Source organism: Vicia villosa, linkage group LG7 (genome assembly GCF_029867415.1).
Source record: "Vicia villosa cultivar HV-30 ecotype Madison, WI linkage group LG7, Vvil1.0, whole genome shotgun sequence".
Lineage (NCBI taxonomy): Eukaryota > Viridiplantae > Streptophyta > Magnoliopsida > Fabales > Fabaceae > Vicia > Vicia villosa.
The window spans coordinates 109663830-109687218 of NC_081186.1; the positions used below are offsets into that span (position 1 = coordinate 109663830).

The 23389-nt window shown below is 34.5% G+C and overlaps 2 protein-coding genes and 1 pseudogene across 2 annotated transcripts; 2 read left to right on the top strand and 1 right to left on the bottom strand.

The window, feature by feature from the left end:
* Nucleotides 1-4945: 4945 nt before the first annotated feature.
* LOC131619974 (uncharacterized) lies at nucleotides 4946-5922 on the bottom strand. Its single transcript, XM_058891006.1, has 2 exons — nucleotides 5752-5922; nucleotides 4946-5653 (listed from the first exon to the last, which is right to left on the bottom strand). Exons 1-2 carry the CDS (start codon nucleotides 5920-5922, stop codon nucleotides 4946-4948), a joined length of 879 nt encoding a protein of 292 aa, XP_058746989.1.
* Nucleotides 5923-17304: 11382 nt separating this feature from the next.
* LOC131618254 (uncharacterized) lies at nucleotides 17305-18575 on the top strand. Its single transcript, XM_058889517.1, has one exon. The coding sequence runs from the start codon at nucleotides 17416-17418 to the stop codon at nucleotides 18442-18444; it is 1029 nt and encodes a 342-aa protein (XP_058745500.1). The 5' UTR covers nucleotides 17305-17415; the 3' UTR covers nucleotides 18445-18575.
* Nucleotides 18576-21593: 3018 nt separating this feature from the next.
* On the top strand, nucleotides 21594-22379 carry LOC131619975 (uncharacterized; annotated as a pseudogene).
* The last annotated feature ends 1010 nt before the right edge of the window (nucleotides 22380-23389 follow it).

The following is a 23389-nucleotide window of genomic DNA, read 5'->3' on the forward strand; positions in this document are numbered from 1 at the left end:
TTGTGAGTTGAAAGTCTCACATTTCTTGGAAAAATAAAGATTGAGCACTTTATAAGTAAAATGACCCATATACCCAATGTCTTAGGGAATGTTTGGAAATTTGGAAGGGAACGGAGGGGAGGGCTTAGAAAAAAAAAGGGAAGGATTAAGTGGAAATAATTGAAGGAATTTGGTTGGGAGGATTTTGAAAGGTTTACTATTCATAACACCAAAAACTCTCTAATTTGGAGGAACTCAAAATTTGTATTGAAGAAGGATTTTGGAGGGCTTACATAAATTTTTCAAATATATTTTATATTGCTATAATATTATAAAAATTAAAAATATAGTAATGATTAACACTCTTTTATCATTCTATACAAAATCATTCTTTCGAAAAATGTCAAATATTTTCCTATATTTTTAAAAAAATTCATTTTTCGGAAGCCTTTCCTTCCCTTCCCCTCTAAACTTCCAAACAAAGCCTAAAGATTATGCATGAATATGTGGTGTCTCTCTCACTTGTGTGTTTCTCTTGATCCAATATAGATGCTCCTTTTTATTGAGAAACAAGTGTGAGTCGTGTAAGTACCATGTTGCTTGAAAAAATGGAGGTTGAACACTTTATAAATGAGAAAACTCATACACCTATCACCTTAAGGTTTTGGGTGAATATGTGGTGTGTCTCTCACAAGGTGTGTTGCTCATAAAGAAAGACCCCAATATAAAAATTCTTCCCTCACATGACCTTCAAATTGATGACATAACATTTGGTATCAGAGCATGGTTCAAGTTAAGGTGCGACTCACTTGTATCGAAAGTTCTCCCCCACATGGTAGGTAGGAGACATGTCTCGTTGAAAGAGTCTCAACATCGATACAAGTATGTGGATGAAAGAGCTTTCGCTTGTTCGGAGCATAGTGGATAGACTTACACTTGAAGGGGAGATTGTTGAAAAACAAGTGTGAGTTGTGTAAGTCCCACCTTGCTTGAAAAAGTTGAGGTCGAGCACTTTATAAGTGAGAGGACCCATACAACTATCACCTTAAGGTTTTTGGTGAATATGTGGTGTGTCTCTCAAAAGGTCTGTTGCTCATTAAGAATGACTCTAATGTAAAAATGTCCCCTCATGTTGACCTCAAAATTGATGACCTAACATTTTTCATGATCCATAAAAAACAAGACACATGGTACCCGTCATCACGATCTCTTTGCAATGGGAATCAGGTGGGTTTGCAGAAACGTAACTCAACTGTTTATCACATGAAACAATTCCACGATACAAACTTACATTGGGTGCCCATTCCATGACTGACTTTTTCGCATTTACTTTCGTATATCACAAACAAGACATACAAAAAATCGTTTTATAAAGAGGAACTCCCTCGATTACTCTTGCATTATTATCAATGTAGATAAAAGTTGTAATAACACTCCAATCTGCACGGTATTTGGGGATACCTTCCGCATCTGATATATGGTAATGTGACTTCTCTGCTTTCAAGTTGAACTTCTCATATATTCTAAACGCTGAATTTTAGACCACTCGCAAATGACTCTCACTTACAAAAGGTGTGGGAATTACTGTTTTTCCTTGTTACACTATTGCTGCTGATGTTAGATGAATTTTATTTTTGAATAATCTAATTTTTTTGTTGTTTTTTTTTTAGGTGTTTAGATGTTGGACTTGAATCATCTCCTTCATTTTTCTCTCCTTCCTTCTTCATCCTCTCTATCTCTCTTAATCTCACTTTCACTCATCATTAAAAACAACATATAATTAAGAAAGAGAATGAAATTAAAAGAGATAGAGACAATGGATAGAGAAGAAGAGAAAAATAAAGGAAAGAATTTAAAGGGTTAGATGTCTAACACTCTATATTTATACGGTGTACCAATTTAATTAATTTCTCTCTTTTATTGTCTCAATTTTTTTTTTGTAAGCAAGGAATAATATAAAAAGGGAGTACTAGGGGTACTCAATCCCTCTTACAAAAATTGGTATCTACCGAAGAAGCGTCCGAAATTACATTACAATTGCAATCTATCTAAGAAAATGCAAAGGATCTTTGCAAAAATCATAAAAATTGCAATTGTCGTACGTAATTTTGCCGTGGAAAGACCATTTCCAAATCAACACTTTTATGCTCCAACAAATGTCCGAGACACTCCAATTATCGTTACCGAAAATGACTTTGTTCCTCCTTCTCCATAATCCCCAACACACCGCTATCCAAACCAAACTCTCCGACCCTCTCCTCACTTTCTTCCGCCTCATACTGTCATGAACTAGAAGAAAATTCTCCCAAACTAACGGAAGCAAAGCCAAATCCATCTCTAACCAAACCAAAATTGAAACCCACACCTTCTTAGCAACAACACAAAAAAAGAAAAGATGTGCTATATTTTCCTCACTATCTTTACAAAACTCACAAATAAGGTCGGAAGGAGAAGAGAATATACCTCTAACAAAAAGATGATTTTTAGAGGGGAGTCTATCAATCAAAACCCTCCAAGCAAAAGCTTTATATCTAAAAGGTACTAAAGCTTTCCAAACCAAATTCAAAGCCTTCTCTCTATCCGGAGTAAAAATAGAACTAAGACTATTTACCGAAAGATAATCGTAACAAGACCTTACCGAAAAATTCCCGTCTTCATTCGGGATCCACCAAGATTCATCATCCCTCCCACAAACCGGCCGGATATCCACTAACATCTCCTTAAGCTCTTGAAGCCGAATCCAAATAGGAGAATTAAGAGTTGCGGAAATTCCCAAATTACTCCACCTCCACCTCCACCTACCCTCTTCCCACTCACCCATACCATCCACCAATTCATTCTTCAATTCCGAAAGAAGGAATAAGTCCGGAAATACCTCTTTCAAGTTACAATCCCCCAACCAACTAACATGCCAAAAGAAGATAGAATTTCCTTTCCCTAGAATAAATTTACATCTCTCAAGAAAGTCGCCCTCTAAGTGTCTCTTTTCCAACCGCATGATATCTTTCCACCAAAAAGATGCTAACCTGCAAGAAAAACCGGTGAACCCAATCAAAATATTTCTACCTCCATATCTAGCCCTTAGCATCTTTATCCACTGCGCGTCTCCGCCTTTTGAAAGCCTCCATCTCCACTTCATAAGCAAAGAAACGTTAAACTCTTCCACTAATTTCAAGCCGAGGCCACCTTTCTCCTTAGGAAGGCAAACCAAGTCCCACCTAGACCAATGGATCTTCTTTCTATCCTCCACCCCTTTCCACAAAAAGGAGTTTTGGATTCTGGAAATCTCTTTACCAACTTGAACAGGGGCCCTGTAAAAAGACATCAAAAAAATGTGAAGGCTACTCAAAACAGATTTCAATAATGTAATCCTTCCTCCCAAACTAAGGAATCTGCCGCTCCATCCATTGAGTCTCCTTTTCAGCTTAGAGATCAAAGGCCGCCAAAAAGACAAGCGCCTCGGATTAACGCCTATAGGGATACCGAGAAAAGTGAAATTCTGAGACTCCGTATCACAAGCAAGAAAATTAGCTGCAGCCCCCACAAAATGCACACTCGTATTTATGCCAATCAACCTACTCTTATGGAAATTTACTCCAAGACCGGATACAAGATCGAAAGCTCTAAGGACCGCCTTCAAAGCCCAAATATGATTCCAACTTCCATCCCCCACCAATAAAGTATCATCCGCATACTGAAGAAGATCCACCTTGCACTCACCATTAATATTTATCCCCTTGAAATTCTCAACCACGCAAGCCCTCCTAACAAGACCCGCCAACCCTTCGGCCACCAAAACGAATAAAAAGGGAGACAAAGGGTCACCTTGTCTAAGACCTCTGAACACCTTGAATTCCTTTGTAGGACTTCCATTCACCAACACCGACATATGACTATTACACACCAACGCTTCCATCCAGTTCAACCATAAGTCTCCAAAACCTAACCTCCTCAACATATATCTCAAAAAATTCCAACTAACTTTATCGTACGCTTTTTCGAAATCAACTTTGAAAAGGACGCACTCTTTCTTTTCCTTTACCACATAATCTACAAGCTCATTCGCCACTACCACACCGTCAAGGAGTTGCCTACCCGGAACAAACGCCGTTTGACAATCCGAAACAATATCCTTCAACACCATTTTCAACCTTGATGCAAGTAATTTCGCCAAACACTTATAAAGGCATCCAACCAAACAAATCGGACGGTAATCGTCAAGACTCAACGGGTTGTCCTTTTTCGGAATAAGGGTCAAGAAAGAAGAATTAACCGCTTTGGACAAAACCGCATACCTGTGAAAGTCGTTGAAGAATTTCACGAAATCAAACTTCAAAAATGACCAACACTTTTTAATAAAGAGGAAGTTGAAACCATCCGGACCAGGACTTTTAGATCCTTCACAGCTCCAAACCGCTTCCTTTATCTCATCCTCAGTAAAAATTGCCTCCAACCCCTCAACCTTAGAAACATCCAATTTATCAAACGGGACGCCTTCCAAAGTTGGTCTATTAAAATCACTCTCTTTGAATTTTTCAGAAAAGTGTCGTCTAACTTCCTCTTTAACTTCCTCTACCTCCTTGAGAACTCCCCTCGCCGAAGGTAAAGAACCAATATACTTTCTCCTCCTTCTCTCCTTCATGATACAGTGAAAATAACGACTATTATCATCACCTTCATTATCCCATTTTAGCCTTGATTTCTAAAAAAGGAGATTCTCTTTTATTCTCAAATTAGTCCAAAACCGACTAGTAGCTTCACTCCTCTTTTTAACCGCTTCCTCTGTATACTCAAAATTGCAACTTTCCATGAATTCGTCCTCCTTATTAATCAACTTAACACCCTCCTTTATAACCAAATCGATTTTCCCGTACACCTCTATATTCCAAATCCTAATTTTCTCCTATAAAATTCTCAGCTTCTCCTTCAGCACATAATCTCCTCTCCCACTTACATTCAAGGACAGCTAAACAGACTCAACAAAAGGCTTGAACAGTTTATTATCGAACCACCCATTGTTGAAAACAAAAGGCTTGGGACCCCAATTTTCCTTGTCCACCATTAGCCAAACAGGACAGTGGTCCGAAATATCCCTACTAGCGATGTATTGTCCAACTAAACCCCAATCTGCGATCAGATCTTCGGACACCAGAAAACGGTCAATCCTACTGCAAGACAACCCGTTACCGCTATACCATGTGAACCTTTTACCCTTACAAGGTAAATCCACAAGATCCACCGATTCCACAAAGCTGGAAAATCCTGCCTCTTCCGCCCTCCTACTGCCCGAAGATACTCCCTTCCTCTCGGACTCAGAAGCTACAGCATTAAAATCACCAGCTAAGACCCACGGCGCATCAGAAAATTTCGTCCTCAGCTTAAGAATAGCACACCACAGCGCCTTCTTTTGCTGCATGTTGCACGAAGAATAAATATTAACGACATAGAAGAAACACCCATTACAACTCAGCTTAATACCCAGGTATCCATCCCCCTTAAAACTCAGAATTTCCTCGAATATGTCAGCCCTCCACATTGTTAACAAACCCCCTTTACTGCCAACAGCACCCGCGTACGACCAACCAATGTCATCCTTCTGCCACAAAGAACCAATCAGCCTGCTATCAATCTCCTCTAACTTCGTTTCTTGAATTAAGAAAATTCCAGCCCTCCCCTGCTTGATAATATTTTTTATCCTTCTTCTTTTCAAGGCACTACCCCCTCCCCTTATATTGAAGGATCCTATTATCATAATAGGCATTTGTTATTCACCTTCTTGCTAACCATCCTAGCTTTATCTAACATTTCCATCTCTTCAATCTTCTTTTGATAATCAATATTGATGTTGCTGCTAACCACTCCCATATTAGATATAGCCTGCCATGTCTTATTCCCAATGTTTGTGTCCACATTTTCCCAGAATCTATTGTTGCAATTTGCCATATCACCATCCGAAATTGGGTCACTTCAAAGAACCGTCCCAGCTGAGAATTCATCATCGGCCTCATTTGCTGGAGAAGACAGAAGTAGAACTTTGTTTTCATCCTCTTCGTCCCTTGCTACCGTCTGACTTAAGGGAATAACAGGTTGTTCATTCAAGATATGTTTCTTAACCCTCTTTTTCTTTGCTGAAAGAGGACCAACCAGATCTATTAAAATTCTGTTCTTGATCTTCACTCCACTGTTGGCCTTCTCCGCGAATCTGCTATTAACCTTGCCAATTTTAAGAGATTCCTCCTACTTAAAGAAAGTATCCACCGAACTGCTCACCAAAGAACACGATGAATCATTCGGAACTTGTAGAAAATCTCTACATTTGTCCTTCTCCATAGCCGTATCTTTAAGCTTCTTAACCTCCCCAACCGCCTCGTCAAAAGAGTAAGGAACTTTCTTGTTATAATCACTCTCCGTCGGTTTGGAATCTGACACAAGTTCCCCTTCCTCCAAAGAAATCTGGGGTTCGTTTCCAGCAGGTTCCCTGGCTGTTTGAGGTGGCGAAACCTCCTCTTGGACTAAATCCTCTTCCTCTTTACCTACCACCGATCCTGAGAAAGAATTCTCAGCCGTATCATCTTCCCTATCTGCTCCCTGATTCAGTAACCAGTCCTCTTCAGAGTCAGAAACCTCTCTGGCGGCAGGTTCCAACCCAGAGTTGTGAAGATTAATTCTGAGAGGGCCTTGCAAATCCTCCATAATCTTGATAGAAAAAGGGACCCCGTCGATCCTAACACACAGCTCTTCGTTCAGCACTTTCGCACAATGAGTTCTAACCATAAACCTCGCCACATCAAGATTCACCGCCTTCAAAGTATTATCGTCGGAGCAGATATAAGTCCCCACCCTGTTGGCTAAAAAATCGAAGAAATCGTAACCCCAGACATGGCAAGGAACCCCGAACACCCTGAGCCAAGTTACTCTTTCATCGTCTACGTCCTCTATTCTCCACTTTCTAATCTCCGTGAACCATTGCTTCCACCAGCTCTCGCCTTCCCTAACCAAAATCTCTATCTCTCCTTCCTCAACCTCTTCCAGAAGACATAAGTTCGCTCCCAGCGGAGTCACCTTAATTGAGAAATAGCCCTCAGTTTCAAAGCAAGTCTGAATATTATAGGTCATACCTGGTGTCGCCACTTTCCCTACATAGGCTTTGGCAAATCTAGCTACCACCTCAGGAGACGAAGCAAACTCCTCAGCGACTTTCGATCCTCCTGCTCCACCCTTAGCTTCCTTGCCGTTAAGAACCTCAGCGAAGGATCTGTTCCCAACGCCCGGATCCCACTTCTTCTTCCTAACGAAAGGCAAAACATTGTTGCTCCGAGTTGCTGGAATTGAGTTCACTCCAACTGAAACCCCTTCCCCTCTAGAACATCTCTCAAACCTCGGCAGATTAGCGTGGATCTTCACGCCGTCAATAACAACATTGTCCAATTTTACTGCCAGCATCCTAGAGTTATCCACTTCCTTGAACCTGGCGAAGCCAAACCTCTTTCCCCACTTGTTCCTCCTTGGAGATATCACCACCTCAAAAACCTCCCCAACACACCCAAACAACCCGAACATGTCTCTGGCATTTACCCTGTCTGGAAACTCCGAGAAATAGACAGAAGAGCACCTTTGCGCCGCCTCCCCAAAAAACTTCCTTCCCCCATGGGGAAAAACATCCCATCTTGGGGAGATGTGCTTGAAAACCCTCTTACCCTTGCTTCTCTGCCAATCCATGAAAAAAGATCAAAACTCCGCGCAGCGAGGAACGCGAACACCCAAGTCCACGCGAAAACCCGAAGCCCTAAATCGGAGACAGAACCACCACCTCGATAAGGTCCCTAAGCCCTAAAGCCAGGAGTTTAAACCAAAATCAAGGAGATGAACGTTCCTTTCTAGAAGCCCCAAATTCCACCGGAGGGGTTCATTGGTCGCGCCGGAGAAAAGTTTGCTTCCTAAAATTCCCCAAATTCCGCTAGAGAATTTCTCATATTTCTTACACGGTTACACCTTTTTCATCTTTTTTATTGTCTCAAATTTTGTGTGTGTTGATATACCACGGATTTAAACATGCAAAAAGTAGTAATCATCTTAATTGATAAGATATATACAACAACACTCATCCAATTACTTTTTATTATTATACTAAAAACGATGCTTACGTACTCATAATCCCAAATCTAAATTATTACAAAACATACGTTTAAAAGAGAAATCATTTTTTATTATTGAAAAATAACTAATTGACAATAATTTATATATGTGTTTAAATATTTTAATCTGTGATAGTGAATTTGGGACTACATTGACCACAAAAAAATTATCCACAATGCAATATATATTAAATTGTCAGTTAACTTCTAGAACAAGGCACCTAGATTTTGGATCTAGGTGTTAGGTGTATATTAATATATTCATCCCCACTTTTCTTTCAATTATTGTGCATTTTAAATTTGGCGAAAATTTTTTTTTTATTCAATATCTTACGTTTTATAGGCTGAAAATATAAATAATATTTTAAAATTGTATTCTTTAAATCAATTTGTAATTAATAATGATATTCACACTGATATTTTAGACTATTGACCTGAATATATTTAAATTATTATTCCTAAAAAATATAATTGTAATCATAATAGAATCTTTAACACATCAACATCGTATATAAGTTGACATTACCCAACAATTAAGGTTTAAAAAAATCTTAATTTATCTGTGTGTACCAATTTCTCTATTTTATTCAAACAAATATCATAAGAGAAAAGAAGTAGTGCATTAATAGTGTAAAATAATTTTATACTAACATGATAAACGGTTAGTTTTTTATTGGATGACAGTCAGTGTATATCTATTTTACACAGTCAGTCTATATCTATTAAACTCATATCATAATCAATATGAATATCCACTAAAACTAAATTTGAACCCTTAATTGAATTTTCAAATTTAAAATTTGAAAAATAAAATAAAATTTTATAATTGATCTTAAAAAATCCAAACTAATCTTAATTTAATATTAAATTAAAAATATAATTATGAAATCAAATATATTAACATTAAATGATAGTTTTTTACAAGAAAAACTTCTATTTGAAAGAAGGGGAGAGATTAGTAAATTAATACGGTTAAATTAAGTTTTTTATTTTATTATTGTAATGAATTTTGTAGCTATAAATAATTTCAAATTATTATATATATATATATATTTATATATATATATATATATATATATATATATATATATATATATATATATATATATATATATATATATATATGAAAATGTTAATGTTATATTATTTTTTAAAGTTTATTATTCAATCTTATGACCGACTAATTTTAAAAAAAAAAAATCAATCACATAATTCATTTACATGACACATTTAATATATAAACAAATCTCTAACCTAATGCATAATTATTTTAGAACTTAATATCAAAATATTCTTACATTATCAACAAATGTCAATTATTAATAAATATGATTTTAAAAATAATTATAACTATTGGTTTAACTAATATATTCATCGAGTTCGGATATGCTCCATTTAGGATAAACTCCTTTTACTCCTTTTAGGTTTATTGATGTAAGACATGTGGCAAATAAGAAATTAATGGTTGAGATTTAAAATTAATTACTTTTTATTTATTTAATAAAAACAATGAGAGAGAAAATCACTTTCTCTATATTCACGTTTCTCTGTTTCCACACGTTCTAACTTCCAGTATTCCATCATCTTCTTTATTACTATTTTTTTTCAATACATTCTCTCTCTTGCTAATTGTTTAGAGACTCATGCTTCTTTCTTCTCTTCATTTATCTCTACATATTAATCTTTCATCTCCATCAACCATTACCGTGTCACTGCAGTTAGATATCGCTGTATCATTGTCGCCGTCGAATATCGTTATTTTACCTCCCTGATCGTTGTGACTGTTTTGTTGAAGGTATCACTACAGTTTTATGTTGTTATTAGTATATTTTATGTTTAAAAAAATTACTTCAATCAGTTTTTTATTGTTGTTATTATATGTTGTTATTAGTATATTTTATGTAAAAAAAATATTCCATTCAGATTGTTATTAACTAATCTACTTTGTTATTACTTTAGTTTTGCAATTCTGTTTAGTTTTATGTTGTTATTACGTTGTTATTATTTTAGTTATGTTGATACTATTTCATGAAATTTTCTTATTTTACTATGCTTATTGTAATCATATTTATTGTTACTTCATGTGTTGTTACTGTAATTTCTAGATGAAGTTTCAGATAATAACTATGGCCAACATTACGGCAACATATGAATTTTGACTGCAAATTTACAACAATATATAAATTGTGATAATAGAATTACGATAATATAATTACGATAATTTATGAATTTTTGCGGAGGAGATGACATGAAAAAGAAGTAAAAATAATGAGAAGAAGAAAAATGTTGCAGAGATTGGAAATAGGAACGTGAATATAGAGAAAGTGATTTTCTCTCTCATTGTATTTATTAAATAAATAAAAAGTAATTAATTTTAAATCTCAACCATTAATTTCTTATTTGCCACATGTCTTACATCAAGAAACATAAAAGGAATAAAAGGAATTTATCCTAAATGGAGCATACCTACAAGTCTCCCATGAGATAGTTGAAAGAAAATAGAATTTAAGTTTTAATATAAATAGAGATAGTTAGTTTGAGTTTTAATATAACAACAAAATATAGTCTTTTTAGGTATATTGGAGATTTGCGTGGTTTTGTGTGTCTAGAGATGGTTTTTCTATTTTTTTGTTCAAAAATAGTTTATTGAGAGAATTTTTTATTTTTCTGTTCAAAAATAGTTTGTTGAGAGGATTTTCTATTTTTCCGTTCAAAAATAGTTTGTTGAGAGGGTTTGCAATTTTTCTTTCAAAAAATTGCAGTTGAGAGATGGTTTGTAATTTTTCTGTTCAAAAGTTGCAATTGAGAGAGGGTTTACATGGAGAAGCAAATGTGAGTTTTAAGTCTCACATTGCTTTGAAAAGTGGAGGTTGAACACTTTATGACTCGAATCAAATAAATGATAAGGAGCATTCTAAAAGATTATCCTTTTTTTACTTCTTTTTTGAAGGAGCTTGGAGCTAAGGAAATGTATGATGAGTTCAAACATTTCAAAAACATTAATGAGGTTATAATACCTTCCAAGCGTGAGATTAGAGGGCGTCGTTATGGTTTTGTAAGATTTTTTTTATGTTAGGGGTGAAAGTCATCTGGCCAAGAAGCTAGATAATCTTTTTATTGGTAGAGGAAGATCTTCACAAATCTTACGATATTTCAAAGAAACAATACCTCCAAGTAGAGACTGAATTAGAAGCATGTTGTGTCTGGTATGCATAAGATGTGGAAATCAATTGTTGGCCAAAATTCAGGAAACTCGCAAGCTCATTCCTATGTAGTGGTTCTTAGGAATAAAGTAGCTTATCCAAATCCTTCTCTGAAGTTCTCTCTTGAAAATGGGGACCTTTCAAGATTCCAACAAGCTTTTGTAGGTTTAGTGGAAAATCCTGGAATGACTTATAATATGGAAGAGTATTTCAACTTAAAAGGATATTTTTTGGTTCTTGTTACTCCTCTTGGTGCAAGTTTGTGTCTGCTAGAAGATCGTGTCAAAATGGAGCTTAAAGCACTATTGAAAGATGGAGGGAAATGGTTGAGTCAATGGTTCATGGAAGTTCGATCATGGAAGGAGACTTGCGTGGATGATGAAAGAGTAACTTGGATTTGTTGTTATGTTATCCCTAGCCAAGCCTGGAAGATGGAGTATTTTGAAGCATTAGTGGAATCTATGGGGATTTACCTTTTATGTGATGACAACAGAAGATTGCAAACTAAAATGGATGTCTTTCTCGTATTCTAGTTCGAACAAGGAAATTTAAAGTTCTAAATGAAGTCAAAGATGTTTTGATTAATTGTGTGCTTTTCACGGTAAAAATGGTCGAAGACTCTCAAGGCCCCTCCTCATTATTATGTCAGAGTTACCGTCCTTAGATTCATCCTTTAGTGATGAATCCGACAATTTCTCTAGTGATGTCTAGAAGGAAAAGCTTACGAAGTTAGCTCAGAGGAAGGTGTTGGACTTGAAAATGATTCTAGAATTAAATGTTCCCCTAAAGGTAACACAAAAGTGGCAGAAGATCAATCCAAAATGGTGTCCCATCAGGAGATGGTGGTTCCCAATGAACTTGATGAAAATCCTAGGTATCATAATATTTCAGAAATTGACATAGACAGATTAGAAAAGTCAAATAGCGTGGAGTCTTGTCAAGCTGCAAAATGGTGCCACTTTTCAGTTTAAGTCTTTGGGGTGTAACGTTATTTCAGCCTTAAAGTTTTCTTCTTTGGGTAAGGTTCTTCTTTATGAAGGTGGGCCTTTGGATTGTCATCGGATTTGACTAGAGTTTTAGACTATATTCCAAGAATAGGACTTAAAGTAGTTGCTTCTAGACCGATTTCTTCTCTAGTCAAAATGGCCCATCCTGCTCGTAACTGTAAGATTTTGGGAGCACCAGAAAAATCTCCTTTGTCCCCTTCTGCCACTTCAATCACTTCGATTTTCTCCCCTATTTCTAAACCATCATATTTTCCTTTCCAACCGCTTCGAATTTGTCTTCAGTAATGTTCTCAGATGGTTTTACATTTTGATGTGATTCAACCACATATCTTAATATAATACAAGGAAATAAAAGGTTTTGGGCAAAGAAAGATAATGCTTTAGGCACTAAAATCTGCAGAAGAGCTTTCAACATAGGAATTAGGGGCGACAATGATGATTTGGCTTACATTGCAGAAATTAGGAGGTTAGAGAAGAAAAATCAACTCCTTTTCAAATCGAAGGATGCAAAATTTAGGGGTTCAAAATGAACTTGGTCTCCTTTAATACCATAGGGAGTGGGATTTCATCCAATTTGAAATCTTTGAATTCTTAGTTTCTTTAGGGGCTATGAATATTTTTTTTATTTCAAGAATATAATCATCAATTCATGGGAGATTCTTTTATTCATGCTCTGTGGAATGATAAGGATGTCATGTCAGGTGGTATGCTTTTGATGTGGAAGCCTATTTTTTTTGAATATTTTCTAGTTTTGAAGGTGAAGGATTTGCTGGTATTTAATTGAAGTGGAAAGATATCTAAGTGTATTTTGCTTGTATTTAATCTTCCCGCATCTCTTGTAATAACAGGATCATGTGGCGTAGTCTTTTTATGTTGAAATCGTCTTTTCTAATTGATGATTGAAAATTTCTCAATGCGCCAAATTCTTTATGGAGTTTTCTTGTATTTAGATTTGGTGATATCAATAGTCTCTATTTAGACCCTCTTGCTTCTATCAATAATAGGAACTTTTCCTTATGGTGGAATGATTTGAGGTTTGCTTTAGCCTTTGGTTGTGAGATTGTAAGTTGGTTCAGTTTTTCTGGTTCTTGCAATCTTGGAGAAGGGATATTTTTTAAGGATCTAGTTAGGATGCTTATAGTTTTCTTGGGGGCTGGTTTAGTGGATATTGTATTGGCTCCTTTCTATTTAGACTTCAAAACTGGTTTTCTAACCATTTATTGTGGTTTCTTTTTGGGAAATGCTCTTCCCACCATTATGTGTGCATCCCACACCATCATAAACCCGAAAATACCCTTCATGCATCCAAAGATACATCTCTGAACGCACCCAAAATCACATCAGAAACGATTATGATATCCACCCCCTTTTGAACAAAATATGGTCCAGAGATGCATTTCGGACGTTATTTGGGTGCATCCGGAGATACATATCTGAAATGTACCATCAATGATTTCAGAGCAACACCATTGTCCCAACATTGTAATTTTTTTAGGAAAAATTATATTAAAGTTAACTCAAATAATATTAAAGTCAAATGAAAGTTAAAAGTCGCATATTAATTAAATTAAAACAAAAAGGTCAAGACCATACATAACATTTTTTTAAAAATATAAAAAAAATAATACATCCAAACATAACCTACTAGGTATATCTGACCCATTGCTTTCTCCTCCGCCTGTACTGCACGACATTTAGTAACTCGACAATCACATTCTCCGTGAGGGCCGACTAGGGACTGTCATGCTCAAAGAGTCATGTCGATATGCCCGCTCTACCCATCTCCATAACACTCGATATACTGCTGAAAGTCTCTCAGTGGGGTCACCCTGGCCTTAAGTACCTCTTGATTAGTTGTCCTAGGTGGTCTTCAAGGAGCGTCTGGTGTCATGATAGGGTGTGACCTCTTATTCAACCATGTCATTTGGTCGTCAAATACATCTCACTAAAAATGAGTTGGCACTTTGTGATACTCCTTTAGCACCAAGTGACTCTTGAAATCATCCAGCATCACATCAAGATCTTTACGGAGGATGCCGGGAGGAGCAGACTCATAGGGTGGTCTCAAAATAATCTGCAAGTAGCCAAAGTGGCGTATCACTCACTTGGGAAAATCATGATACATAAGAGATGACCCACATGCCAGCCATCATGAGTCTAAGGAAATGACGTCAAATTGACGCGTCTCGGAGTGACCCTTGTATGGGCAGAAGAAAATGTCATATGGTACATGACGATCAAGATACACTCTAAATGACCTGACCATACAATTTCCCCTGTACGGAACAAATGTGGCAGCACATATACTCGTGGCCTTGTGGTCCTGGCTGCTGGCCTCTCACGTCGTACTGACGCGGTTTGGGACACACGCCGAGCCTAATTCTGCTAGTGTCGTTTTCAGCCATTGAACATGAGTTACAAACAAACACAGATAAAAACATGTCAGAGCAAATCCAGAAAATCAACCAAATTTTTGCCTATGTCAAATCCAGAGATGCATCTTTGAAAGTAGCGCTGAGAAAATCCAGAAATGCATCTTCGAATAAACCTGTGACTCTCACCCTTTGTAGAAACAACATTTCTACCCTAACCGTCCAAAATTACCTCAATGCATGTTCTTCTAGCCTACCAATTTCGTTCATAGTCCTATCTAATATACATAAACAACTAATGTAGCTCTTAAATAATTAATGTAGCTTAAACACCTAACTACAAATCAAAACATAAAAAAAAATTTTAAAACTTACCAAATCAAATTGATGAGAAGTAAAAAATTGAATGTATGAGATATGAGATGCTGGAAAAGAGGAGAAAGCGCTCCAACGGTAGAGCTCCAATGGTTAAAAGAAAAAGTCTAGCACGAGAATATGAAACTAATTTTTGAATAAATGATGTTTACGAAGATACATCTTTAAACGTACTTTTTACGTATACAAAAATGTATCTTCAAATTAAATTTTGATATGAGGATGTCTCCTCAATTTGATATGAAAAAATGACTTAAAAGTGTGTAAGAAAATATATTTCCAAACTCTAAAAATATTTGTGACTTTTAATGATAGTGAAGAACAACATACTAGTATAAAAGTAGAAAGAACAACCCTTTTTTTCTTGTTGAGTTGGGTTTTTTTTTTTTTTTTTTTCTTTTCCTCTCTTTGTATTTGGATTCAGCATCTCTTATATATATTTTTTTATTTCTCTTAGAATAAAAATAAAGGTTGCATGACGTAATTTTGAATAGTCAAATGTATAGACAGAAGCATACAAAATTGCATTACCAAAATCCAAAATTACAAAACTCTTGACATTGAAAAAGAAACTTGTGACACTTTACAGTCACAAACGCTAAAGTTATAGCCAAATCAAACAACTATAATAACTAAATGACAATAATTTTTATGTGTATGTTTAAATCATTTTAATTTGTGGTTGTGAATTTGTGACTACATTGACCACACTGAAATTATCCACAATGCATATATAATTTATCAGTTAACTTACAGAATAAGGCACGTAGATTTTGGATCTAGGTGTTAGGTTTATATTAATATATTCATCCCCACTTTCTTTCAATTACTGTGCATTTTAAATTTGGGGAACACAAAATCTTATTCAATACTGTCCGTATTACTAAAAATATATAAATATAATAAAATTATATTCTTCAAATCAATTTGTAATTAATCATCATATTGACACTGATATTTTAGACTATTGACTTGAATATATTTAAATTTTCATAGTTAAAAAAATATTAATGTAATAATAATAATAATAATAATAATAATAATAATAATAATAATAATAATAATAATAATAATAATAATAATAATAAAATCTTTGACACATGAACATAGTCTATAAGTTGACATTACCCCATAAATAAGGTTAAAAAATTTTAATGCAGCAACGTATACCAATTCCTTTACTTTATTCGAACAATAACATAATCAACATAATCAATCAATATGAACATTCACCAAAATTAAATTCGAACCCTCAATTGAATTTTCAAATTTAAAATTTTTAAAAATAAAATATAATCTAATTTTATAATTAATCTTAACAAATCTAAACTAATCTTAATTCAATATTAAATTAAAAATAAAATTATTAAATTAAAAATATTAACATTAAATGGTAGTTTCTTTTCTTACAAGAAAAACTTCAAATTTAATTTTGTAGAAACAAATTATGACATTCATTTGAAAGAAGTGGAGAGATTGGTACACAAATGGTTAAGTTAAGATTTTCTTGCTTTATTGTTGTAATGAATTTTGTAGCTATAAATAATTTCAAATTATTCAAGTTAAATATATATTCAAAAATGTTAATTTTTCTTATTTTTATGATGATTATTATTATTATTATTATTATTATTATTATTATTATTATTATTATTATAACTTTTTTAAAATTTTATTATCACTAACAAAAAAATCAATCACATAATTCATTTGCATGACACATTTAATACTTTTTAGAGCTTAATTTTAAAATATTCTTACATTATCAACAAATGACCATCATTAATAAATATGATTTTAAAAATTATTGTAATTAAAATCAAATAATTTTAATGATTTAATAATTATATTAAATTAACTTCAAATAATTTTAAAAATTATTCAAAAAGACTTATATCAATAATATATAAATTAGTTACAATTTAATTTGTATAATTAAGTCAAAAAATTAATTTCTATAACATAATTTTAATATATAATTTTCATTTTCAATCTATTTGATACTTACATATATTTAATAAGATATTGTTTTCACCAAATTAAAAATACACAATAACTAGATTTTTTTTTCCTCCTTTAATTAGCAATAACTAGATTGAAAGAATAGGTATCAATCAAGTCATAACTACTATTAACTATATCCAAAAATTCCAAAACGTAGTTTTGAATAGTCAAATGAATAAATAGAAGCAAACAAAATTACATTACCAAAATCCAAAATTACAAAACTATTGACTTTGAAGAAGAAACTTATAACACTTTATAGTCACAAACACTAAAGTTATATCCAAACCAATTTCAAACAACTATAATAGAAATTTTTTCTTCAAGAATTCCTATAAACATGAAAATAGAACATAATAGAAGACTTTCAGTTTCATCTTCGTTTTCAGTTATCAACACCATCACTAAAATAGCAAAACCTGCAGCGTATTTTATCCTTCTCGTGCTAACTTACACCTTAGGTTACTTATCTCATTCTTCTTCTCCTCCTTCATTACCACAACCGACGCTATCAGCACCATCATCGCCGACGCTATCACCACCACCATCATCGCCGACGCTATCACCACCACCATCATCGCCGACGCTATCACCGCCACTATCTCCCGTTTACCGTCTATCTGACATCAACACAACCGAGCTCGAACCATTCCGAGTGAAAACATCTTGCGCCGAACCAATTCCACCAGAGAATATTCATAGCATACTCATCGAGCATATCTTCGACGGAGTCTCGCCGTTTATCAACTTTCCTCCGCCGCACGCGGAGGAGAAGCTTCGTCTCAGCAAGAAAATCACAGGATGGGGTTCATACGGCGCCGTTTTCGAGAACCTTATTCGGAAAGTCCAGCCTCGGATAATCGTTGAGGTTGGAACGTTTCTTGGAGCTTCAGCGATTCACATGGCTGAGTTGACTCAGCGACTCGGACTCGAGACTCAGATTCTATGCATCGATGACTTTCGTGGTTGGGCCGGGTTTAGAGACAAGGTAAAAAACATAGCGATGTTAAACGGTGACGTTTTGCTTTATTATCAGTTTCTTCAAAATGTTGTTACTTTTAATCAAACCGGGTCGATTTTACCCTTACCGTTTTCAAGCGGGTCGGGATTATCAAAGCTTTGTGAAATGGGTATTTGGGCTGATTTAGTAGAGATTGATGCGGGTCATGATTTTTTATCGGCCTGGTCGGATATTAACCGGGGTTATCGGATCGTCCGACCCGGTGGGATTATTTTCGGGCATGATTATTTTACTGCTGCAGATAATAGAGGAGTTAGAAGAGCTGTTGATTTATTTGCCAAAATTCATAACCTTAAGGTGAATGTTGATGGTCAACACTGGGTTATATACCCTAATCATATACAATAACCATACACATAATAATCATGGTTAAGATTTTTTTTATTGAATATTTTGAGATATATGGTTTTTATGATGTGTATAAGTTTATTATTAAGAAGAAAGGTGTGTGTATAAATAAAGTTTTCAAGTTTGATGAAGTGATGATGTGTGACTTTTTACTTTATTTTAATTGATTAGTTGAAAGTATAAAATTTCGTTTCAATTTATGATGGCAAGGCATTACTTGCACTGCAAGGCAACTTTTTAAGAGCTATTAGAATTTAAGTAGAATTAGAGTAATTTATACTTTCCTAATTTTATTGGTTTGTTACTTCTAAGAATTTTTTAGTTTCATCCTAACAATCTAACAAGAATATATAAGTGCTTACTGTCAAAGGAAAAGGAATATGTAAGTGCTATATGTAGACAAACGGAATGTTAGGAATGTAGAAACAAAGAATTGTAACCCAAAAAAGAAGAAGAAAAAAAAAAGAGTAAAGTATGGACAAAAATAGGAATGACCCTAGTCATCTCATCTCACCTTATGAAAATTCAATTTTTATTTTAACAAAAGTCGAAATGGATGGATAGTTCAAAAATGACGAAAGGGATTATATACTCTCAATATGAAAATATTCTTGAGTTTTACAAAAAAAAAATGCAAGCTTTTTCATTCATGTTTGAAGTCACGCCATTTAAATGCTTATAAACATCCATTTCAGTCTTAGTTTGTATTTGTTTATAAACATATGATGAATGAGGCAGCATTAAATAGTAAAAGAAGCATAAAATAAAGTTAGAAATTAATAGTTAGTGGTTAGAGATTATTTCTCAAAGTTAATTATCAATAATGGTTGAATAATGAACTTAGGTTAAAGTTAATGAAAACTTATCAGAGGATTGATAGAATCAAAACCTCTACACAACAAATTTTCAAAGGTCTTGAACCAATGGTCAAATAATCAACCATCATTGAGCTTATAAACATATATTTAGGCCACAAATGATCATTTTTCGATACAGGTCAAATTTAACACTATGTTAAGCAATCGCCAAGTAACTTATATAAAAGTCACCCTACAACGAGGCTGGTCAATACCAATTTATGTGTTTAAAAGCAAATTAGAGAAATGGTATGTAAATCATTCTCCTAAAATTTGTAACACATGTAGAATAACGAACAATGGGATTAAGATGAAGAGGGAGGCAAATGGATCAAAATAAAACCAGGTGTCCAGATGAATTCCTTTTGATTTTTATGGGATTTCATCTTAATGATCCATCAGAAGAATGATAAAATTATAACCTCTACAATATGGATACCTTGAGACTTACACCCACAAAATCAAAAAGAAAAGAGATGGAGGGAGAAAATCAAATCAAATATTGAATAATTTTTCAAAAGACTTTAAAAAAAAAGGAAATAAGAAGCAAAAAATCAAATAAAATATCTAAACATAAAATAAATTCAAACCAAATATCACCATAGGTCAAAAACCATCGTAGGATCATTTCCAAATTTTTTCATAATTTAAAATGCTCAAAAATATTTTTAAACCAATTAAAACTCAAAGAAAATGATAGAAAATATTAAAAATATGAGATGATAAAATAAAAATATGGGAAAATAGTCATAAAATCATAAATAACAAGCACCCTCTTTTCCTCTGATTCATCCTCCGGTAGTGGCTCATTTTTCAAGTATCTAATTATGGACGGCCTCTAATTCTCTTCCTCGCTTAGATCTATAACAAGCACGATTTTGACTTGTGTGCTAGGAGCTAGCAATGTCTCTTGAGCCACCTTCTTGTTATGACCCTGTCTTTTGGTGCTGGCGAACTTTTAAAGCAGATCTTTCTTAGTGTTCTCGTCTCTTGGAACATAGATCATTTCAATTTTTTGAAACTTTTGGCCATCTTTTAGAACTTCTATAAATATCTTATCAAATATGCTTCCCTTAGTTTGATACTCACCTGTCACTTGGTTTATGACAAACTAAGAGTCACTACGGGCACAAATGTTTATGAACTATACTTTTTTTTGCTAAACTCGTCCCATCGATTGAAGACTCATATTATGCTTGGTTGTTGCTAACTTTGATTTCGAAATGTAAGGAATTCTCGATCAAGATGATGCACGACCCTTCAACACTACATTGACTTCGCTCCCCTTTAAGTAGGAAGATCCATCCACATATAAGATCCAAGTGTGAGCATAAAATCAAGATCTTGTTGTGCCGATGACTGCCAACACTAACCTCTTAATCTTAGCATATTTTAGCTCAACTCCTTTAAACACCTTGCATACAAAGTAAATTGATATCTCTTCACTAGCACCGAGCTCATAGAATTATCTGTGACTAATAAATACACAAATAAATTTATATCTTTAGTTTTACAAAGCTATTTTCATTCTTTCGTCCATTCAAACTCTTCTTTCTTCTTTAATATTGAGAAGAAATGGAATGACTTATCACCTGAAAGCGAAATAAATTTGGGGAGAGTTGTAATCCACCCTATTAACTACTGGACTTATTTGATTGAGGTAGGACTCCCTGATTGAGCAATCCTAGTGAAAAGTAAATGATAAAAATTCCGAAGTTTATATTGAATAGCAAATAAAATTTAGTTTGAAAACTTTAAATGCTATTTTCTCAACTCATATTTTAATTTCTTATAACAATTTTTGAAACACAATAAAATAGAAAGTTACTCTTTTCCTCCATATCGTTTCTTTCTTCCTATTGTTTTTTAAATTTCCTTTCCCATAAAGAAAACGGAATACATGGACCATTTTGCAGTATTTCATTTACATTTTGTTGAGGGTGCTTGTTATATATATATATATATATATATATATATATATATATATATATATATATATATATATATATATATATATATATATATATATATATATATATATATATATTAAACATAACTTTTGATGTTGCCCCTTAGCACCATCCTTTATCTGGATCTATATCAATTTATTCACCCCTACTTCCAAATTACCCAAACAATACTGCAATATACAATTTTCAATAGTAAAAATCTATATATAGAATAGTAGCAACAATGAACTTGAAGGATAAAATCACATTACTCTAATTCAAAAACACAAAACTCTAACATTGAACAATATTTAAGAAAAAAAATTCCATAATTTTTATAAACATGAAAACAGAGCATAACAAAAAACTTTCAGTTACTAATACCATCATCAAAATAACGAAGCCCGCGGTGTATCTTAAGCCCCTCTTGCTAACTTACACTTTAGGTTATTTATCCCATTCTTCCTCTTCTGTTCTTCCTATCTCCATCATCAACAACACTACCGAGCTTGACTCGTTCCGAGTCATAACTCAGTGTGCCAATCCAATCCCACCGGAAAACATTCGCCAAACACTCATCAACCGTTTCTTCACCGGAATCTCCCCGTTTAACAACTTTCCGCCGCCGCACGCAGCAGAAAAGCTTCGTCGGAGTACGGAGATCAAAGGCTGGGGTTCAAACGCCCCCGTTTTCGAGAGACTCATCCGTAAGCTAAAGCCTCAGATCATAATTGAAGTGGGAACATTCCTCGGTGCTTCTACGCTTCACATGGCTGAGTTAACTTAGAATTGGTTTAAAAACTCAGATTCTCTGCATCCATGATTTTCGCGGTTGGGCCGGGTTCAGAGACGATTTCAAAAACATGGAGATTTTAAACGGTGACGTTTTGCTTTATTATCTATTTTGTTAGTTTTAACCGACCGGGTCGGTTTTACCCGTACCGTTTTCGAGCGTGTGAGCGTTAAGCCGTTAACGAAGCTTTTTGAATTGGGTGTTTGGGCTGAATTGGTAGAGATTGATGCGGGTCATGACTTTTTATCAGTCTGGTCTGATATCAACTGGGGTTTTCGGATCCTCCAACTCGGTGGAGTTATTTTTGGGCATGATTATTTCTTTTTTTTTTTTTAATGAAACCTTGTATATATAAAAAGGAAACATTACAAAAAATCGGACAAATAGCCCGTCAAGAGGTAAACCTAAAACTAGGCATTCCAAGCCTATTACGAACAAATTCCTTCCTAATGCCCAGAGGAATGGAATCAAAAAATAAAAGAGAGTTACTAGTAAGACCTATGTTAGCAAAAAAATCGGCACAAGAGTTACCCTCTCTGAATATATGAGAAATGAAAATCTGCCTAGAAACGAAATAATTTATACAAAAATTCCAAGCTACTTTGACTTGCCAAGGGACGAGCACAGGCTTGGAGAAGGCCTGAACCACCACAAGCGAATCTGTTTCAATCCAAAGCTTATTCCAACCTCTTTCCATAGATATTTCCATGGCACGGATAACTGCGACGAATTCAGCTATGTAAGAGGACGACCAAGGAACTGAATCTGCAAAAGCCAAAAGGAAATTCCCCCTATAGTCTCTGAACAAACCTCCACAAGCCGCGGGAAGATTGTTGTGATTGTAAGCTCCATCACAATTACACTTTATCCAACCTAAATTTGGAGGATGCCACAAAACCTCCTTGATCATTGGAGCTTTAGGCGGTCTAATTTCCAGATTGAAAGCCTTCAGCAGTTTGAAATCATCAATAGAAGCATGGGAGCTGGCAGAAGAATTGTGAGACACGAGGCAAATGAAGTTGTTAACCCTTTGAATGATGTTTTTCAGATTGGGTTGCACATTGTTGAATCTCTCGAAATTTCTGGCCTCCCATATACCGTACAGAATGTAAACCGTAGCAGCAATGAGAAGCATTTTACATTGCTCAGACCTTCCCCTGGAACAAAATATCCACCAAGATTCCATATTTTGCGGATAATTTTGCAGCATAGCCTTGTTGATAAACCAAAGCCAAATCTTCTTTGAGAGAATGCAGTCAAAAAAAAGGTGTTGTGCTGTTTCCAAGGAGGATCTGCATAAGCTGCAAATAGAAACAATATTACATCCTCTTATAGTCAGATTATCA

Excerpts from the sequence above, each read along its gene's own strand:
- LOC131619974 (XM_058891006.1), bottom strand. The coding sequence starts at position 5,922 with ATGGCAAATTGCAACAATAGATTCTGGGAAAATGTGGACACAAACATT. Across the intron at positions 5,654-5,751 it reads CTAGGATGGTTAGCAAGAAG|GGGAGGGCTGGAATTTTCTT; the intron begins GTGAATAACAAA and ends ATTATCAAGCAG.
- LOC131618254 (XM_058889517.1), top strand. The coding sequence starts at position 17,416 with ATGAAAATAGAACATAATAGAAGACTTTCAGTTTCATCTTCGTTTTCA.